Source organism: Motacilla alba, chromosome Z, assembly GCF_015832195.1.
Source record: "Motacilla alba alba isolate MOTALB_02 chromosome Z, Motacilla_alba_V1.0_pri, whole genome shotgun sequence".
Lineage (NCBI taxonomy): Eukaryota > Metazoa > Chordata > Aves > Passeriformes > Motacillidae > Motacilla > Motacilla alba.
Genome location: NC_052046.1, coordinates 38,673,039 through 38,679,038, shown reverse-complemented (window position 1 = coordinate 38,679,038; position 6,000 = coordinate 38,673,039). Strand labels below are relative to the sequence as shown.

General features: G+C 47.3%; 1 protein-coding gene across 11 annotated transcripts in view; it reads left to right on the top strand.

The window, feature by feature from the left end:
• The first annotated feature begins 547 nt into the window (after nucleotides 1-547).
• Nucleotides 548-6,000, top strand: part of MOB3B (MOB kinase activator 3B) — a 68,646-nt gene continuing 63,193 nt past the window's right edge. For 6 of the 11 annotated variants that reach the window (XM_038124286.1, XM_038124287.1, XM_038124285.1 and 3 more), the window contains exon 1: nucleotides 565-1,026. Coding sequence is in view for 3 of the 11 variants with exons in the window: in XM_038124277.1 (XP_037980205.1) it covers nucleotides 549-1,026; nucleotides 1,625-1,908 (762 nt within the window). In the remaining 8 variants the exon portion in view is untranslated. Of the gene's footprint in view, nucleotides 1,451-1,624; nucleotides 2,895-6,000 lie in introns of those variants that run through there. The other 5 variants (XM_038124288.1, XM_038124283.1, XM_038124278.1 and 2 more) reach the window with 4 other exon arrangements.

Genomic DNA, 6,000 nt, shown 5'->3' with positions numbered 1-6,000 from the left:
TTCCCAGAAGCTGCGGGAAGTAACTGTCCTGCTCTCGTCTGCAGTCAGGCAGCCTCATCTGGAGTCCAGTGTGCAGTTTTGGATGCCATAACAGAAGGTATAAAGCCACTGAAGAGGGAGTAAAGGAGGATCACAAAGATGGTGAAGGGCCTTGAAGGGAAGCCATATGAGGAGCAGCTGAGGTCACTTGGCCTGTTCAGCCTGGAGAAGAGGAGACTGAAGGGAGACCTCACTGCAGTGGCAACTTTCCTTGTGAGGGGAAGAGGAGGGGCAGGCACTGATTTCTCCAGAATGTGAATTTGTGACCAGCGCCACGAATCACAGTTCACAAAGTTTGTGAATCAGGTGACCAGTGACAGGACGCAAGGGAATGGCCTGAAGTTGTGTCAGGGAAGGTTTAGGCTGGCTATCAGGAGAATACCGACAGGGTGGTTGGGTACTGGAACAGGGTCCCCAGCACCAAGCCTGACAGAAGTATTTGCACAAAGCTCTCAGGTACATGCTGTGACTCTTGGGGATGTCCTGTGCAGGGCCAGGAGTTGGATTTGATGATGCTGGTGGGTCCCACCCAGCTCAGGATGTGTTGTGATTTCGTGGGACGCGGGCTGACCCTCGTGCCGGGGCCGGGCCGTGTGTGCCGGGGCTGGGGCCGGGCCGTGCGCGCTGGAGTGACGAGGCGCACGGGGCCGGGACACGCCGAGCACGGGCAGGGGCGCTATGCCCGCCAGGGGCCGCCCTCCCCCGCGGCAGGGCTGCGCGGAGCGCGAGGGCCCGGGACCGATGGGGGTGGCGCCCGGGGAGGCGGGACGGGCGCCGAGCCGAGCCGAGCCGAGCCGAGCCGAGCCGAGCCGAGCCGAGCCGAGCCGAGCCGAGCCGAGCCGAGCCGAGCCGAGCCGAGCCGAGCCGAGCCGAGCCGAGCCGAGCCGAGCCGACAATACGCGGGGGAGCCAAGCCAGGCTGTCCGCGTTCTCTTCCCTCAGACAAGGAAGGCACCTGAAGCGGCGGCGGCGCCCAGAGGGGTGAGAGGTAAGGCGGGGGCGCTTGCGATGGGTCAGGGCGGCGCACACGAGGATGGGGGGTCGGTCCCGCCGCCTACAAACTTCCCGCCATGAGTGGGACGCGTTTGCAGTGCGGGAGCCATTCGCCCGCTCCCTGCTGCGCTCGGTCCAAGCGGAGGTGACAGCCCGGCCCTGCTCCTCTGACCCCGCGGGGACTGCCGTGCTCGGGGACTTGGCCGGCTCCGGCTCCGGCCCCGCGGGGAGGGACTCCTGCTCCCCCGCGGCCGCACAGCCCCGGCGCCCCTGGGCCTCCTCCTTCGGCGGGCGCGGGCGGAACCTGCCCCTGGTCCCGGCCGGAACGACAGGTGCTGGGCGCTGCCTGGAGAATGGGATGGTGCTGGTGAGCGCGCTTCGCTCCGAGCAGCAGCGGCTGGGCTGCAGTCCGCACGAAGGTGCGCTTTCCCAAGTGCTCCTTCCCCCCCCCCCCCCCCCCCCCCCTTTTTTTTTTTTCTTTTCTTTCTCGTTTGTTTTTGGTTGTTTGGTTGGGTTTTTTTGGCGGGGGGTGGGGGGTGGCGCGTTGTTTGTTTATTTGTTCGTTTCCCTTTTTTCCCCATCCCGTCTCTCAGAGGTAGGTCGCTGTGTCCTTCCTCCAGAGCTTCAGAAGCCGGGTCAGTGCCGCGCGGGAGCCCCGGGCTCTCTCGACCTGTTGCCCTCGGCGGGTGCCCGAGCGTGGGAAGGACGAGCTGGGCCGGACCGGGCCGGGCTGGGCGCAGAGCTCCCTCCGCCTCTCCGCACCGTGCTCTGGCGCAGGGAGGCGAGCTCTGGAGCGTGCTGGTCCTGTTGTAACAGTGTTGATCAAAGGGGTGGGAGACTCAGCCGGGAGCCTGTCATCTTCCGTGGCAAACGCTGAGACACAGCCTCTTAAAAATGGCAATTTTGCTGCACTTTCTTTAATGCTATGCGCGAAGTTAGTGTCTCAAGAAACGTGCCATGCCGCTGATCTGCCAGGTCTGTTGGGGAGACACAGGTTCAGCGTGCTGGATTTTGCTTTTAATTTGCAAGGTTGCTCAAGGAAAAATGGTTTGTGTTAAACTTCTTGTTCCCTAGTGGAACACAGTATTTTAAATCCCTGCAAGTCTTTGCAATCACAGCGTGACAGCCTGACAGCTGGCCTCTCAGAGACTGACCCAGGGCTTCTTATGGAGAAATGCGTAATTGCCGGTGCAAAGGACTCGCACGCCCTAGAGGTACCCGCTGTTGGCATAAAAGAGAACTGCAGTGCAAGCGCCGGCAAAGGCTCCTGGAGAGTCCTGCTTGAAGCTGATTGACCCTACAGATCATCTGTCTTCTGGCAAGACTGCTGCCAGCCGGCATTTGAAGATGTAGAAGCCTTCTTGCTCCCATTTGATTGTCAAGTCAGCCTGTTGTGGGACTGGCTGTGGACAGCTTTCATTAATAAAATATTCTGGTTGGATAGCTGTGTGGTGGTCTAAAGGATGAAGGTGTTTGAGAACCCTTCCCACCCCTGCTTAAATTTTCAACAGCTTCTTAAATAGGCATCAGGATTGCTTCTGTTCTCCAAGCCTTTTAGTTGTATTTTACACACAGATATAAATTGTATTTAATGGGAGATACTTGTGAGACAATGTTCTGGACATATGTAACTGGAGCATTTATGTGCTGGTTGCACTGTGGTAGGTAGAGGAGAGCCTGTTTCCCTCTTTTCCACAGCAAAGCATGTTATGAAAGATTTGCACATGTCTCTGAGTGGACCAGTAATTGTGACCTGTGAGCAGGTTATGCTTCCCTCCTCCATGGCTCCATGGGGCACAGAAAGAAGCATTTTTGGAACACCAAAAAAAAAAAAAAAAAAAAAAAAAAAAAAAAAAAAAAAAACCAAAAAACCAACCCAAACATAACAAAAAACCCCAAAACAAACCCAAAACACACCACCACCCCCCCAAAAAATTGCATAAACATAAACAAAACCACCAGAAAAAGGAAAGGAAACTGATGTTTTTAAACATACAATATGCACATCTGAAAGTGGACTGTAGGGTAGAAAGAAAAGGAGCACAAGTTGGAGTACAGTCCAGCAATACTGAATTCCAGAAAGTGCTGAAGAGAAAAGGAGGTGGGTGCAGAATGGCAGGATGTTGCTTGGCATCAAGCCTCTTGCAACGATGATTTTATGCAGTTTGCTGGTGTGTTGGTGTAGTTGCTGATGCTGCTTAGAACGCATTAGTGAGTGATGTGAGACTTGGGACTGGACCAGATCACTTCAGTTTCTTTCTTGGTGTTTCTCTCCTGAAAAATATTCTTTATTAACTGCCAGCAAGGTACTTGGAATCATTAGGCCCCTGGGGAAAGTGTTTTGGAACAGAAACTGAGAGAAACAGAGAGGTCCTAGTGCCCTGGGAATAAGGACTGCAGAGTCATTTGGAATAGCAGTTGTTTAAAAATGTTATAGGACAAACATGGTACTCATCTTTGTTTAATATTTACTCTTTATCACTAGTTAGGTAAACTGAGATTTCAGATGGAATTTTCTCAGGCAAAACACAATGCTATTTTCATTCTTCTGTTGTAGGGTATTATCTCAGGATTAGATGCTTTGGTACCTTTGACAGATAGATGAATGTCTTGTGAGCCTCTTCTGAGCCAGAGACTTAGGCAAAAACTGTCCTGATAAGATGGAGAGAGAAACCTAAAATGAGTCAGCTAGAACTGGAATCTTAAGCTAAGGACTGTAGAAATAAATTTATTTCCAGAGAAGCTGCACTGTGCTATTCCACCAAGGTGTTCTGGTGATGGGTAATTAGCATATTAATAGATTAAAGGAGGAATACTTACAAAGGAACTGCAGGTATGGCTGAAGGTGTTACACATGGTATAACTGAGGGGTTGATTTAAAGGCATTTGGACCAGACAAGAAAAGCAGAGGAGGTTTTGCTCACTGTTCTTGTTACCCAATCTTGCTGCAACACTGCCCTTTCTCTTTTGTGCTGGTTCTCATATGCAGTGGGTGTTCTTCTCTGATTTTAAATCTTTACCTGTGAACAGAAGTATGGATTTTATTTGTTTGGGTATTTTGGATAAGTTTTTATTTGTCTGATGGGCTCAGGAAAAGGTTCAACAACTATTAAAGCAGGACAAGGATGTGAGATTGGAAAGGGAAGAAGCAAGAATGTTAAACTGGGTCATCTGGTCTTGTGAGACATCACTGTTGTTTGATTTCCCCTGGAAAGATGAAAGGGGACTTAGCCTAATCAAGTAGCTTAATGGGAACACACTTTTTAACAGCAGGAGGATCATTGGCCAAGAGTTTCTAAGAGATGTTTGGTCTAGGAAATCTGTCACCATGTGCTGTTCCTGCTGTTGAGGGCATTTGCTTACCATGCCAAAACAATAAAATTAAAAAAAAAATTATTATTTTTTAGTTTGAAGATTCAACATACCCTTGCTGACAAAAGGTGTAGGTTTTTAATCTAGAAAGATTTTAGTAAATTCTGTGGATAATAGCATGCAGTATATCCAGGTGGTTGGTAATAGATGACCACTTGTGTCTTAAAAATAACTCTCTTTCCACTGTAGCAAGCATTAGTTTTGGATTTTAGATTTTTGTTTTTTGCAATTTAGCACTTACTACCATTCAGGTATAGAAAAATGGAAAAAAAAATTATTCTGCTCTAAAGTTTTAAAGCAAATTCTAGCAGGTAGAAGAATGCACCCTCTGGAGAGGGTGCTGAATGGGTGTTTAAAGCAGCTTCATGAGCCCTGATACCAGGCATTGACTTGGATGGCACTTCCAGTGTCCTGACACTGGAAAGGTGTGACTGGGGGCTGATTTCTTGCCCTTTAGTTATTCATTCCGTACTTCAGCTCTTCATCTCAGCAGAATTGCACTTTATCTTTTCCAGCTCACAACTGTCTGTATTTCAAAGTAATCCAACCTTTCATTGATCAGTACAATACAGTATAAATGCTAGCAGTGATCACTTCAGATGATGCTTCCTGCAAAATAAAAATATGAGCTTTAACTTTTTCTTCTTTTAACCAGGAAAAAAAATCAAGAGGATCTGGAAATTTAGTCCTTTTTTTTTTTTTTTTTTTTTTTTTTTTTTTTTTTTTTTTTTTTTTTTTTTTTTTTTCCTTAAAAGAAATTTTAAGTGGCTTTGATATTGTTACTAATTCCAAGAATTAGTAATTATTTTCACTTTCCCATTTTAGTGTCTCCCTCCCTCCCCCCACCCCCTATTTGTTCTTGTACCCACTGGCATGGTATTAGAGTGCTTGATTAAGATAGACATTGAAATGGTGTCTATTCACAGATATATCAAAGCCAATACACTAAAAAATCCTGAACAAACAGACGTGGTTTTGTTTCTTTTGATCTCCAGTTACAGCAGTGATAGAAAGTTTCAAAAAGTTTAATTGTAAGAGTTACATGTAACAGCAGTAGTCTAGAATTTTTCATGAGAATGTTCTGTACTTAATTTTTAAGTACTCATTTAAAGAAAAAAAAAGTCAGTTCTTAGTTATTTGACTTTAAAGAGTAGAAGACCATATTCAGTTTCAGAAAATGCAATTCTTTCCAGAGGAGTAGAAAGTTGCATATTGTTTCCTCAAGGAGGGTTAAGACTGAATTCCAGGTGAGAAATATGAAAATAGTATTGGTTACAGTTACTTCTTTTTTCTTCTATAAGATACAGTTAACTGTAACTTGTAAAATCACAGATTTTTTTTTCAGAGAGCTAGCATGGACAGTTCTTAAACAGCTGTGTTCCCTATAAAAGCTTAGCTGATATCAGTTAGGTAAGCTTACCTGGGTACCCCATATTGTCATCTAAAGAGGTCTCTCTTCCCCCCCTTTCAAAAAAACCCAAGCAGCCTGCATTTTGGAAGTGTGAGTCACAATTGACAATGAGGAATGCATGAGTTAATAGGCATATCTTCTTTGTGTTCATTGAAGTGCCTCCCCAGAAGAGCAGATGGAGGAAGT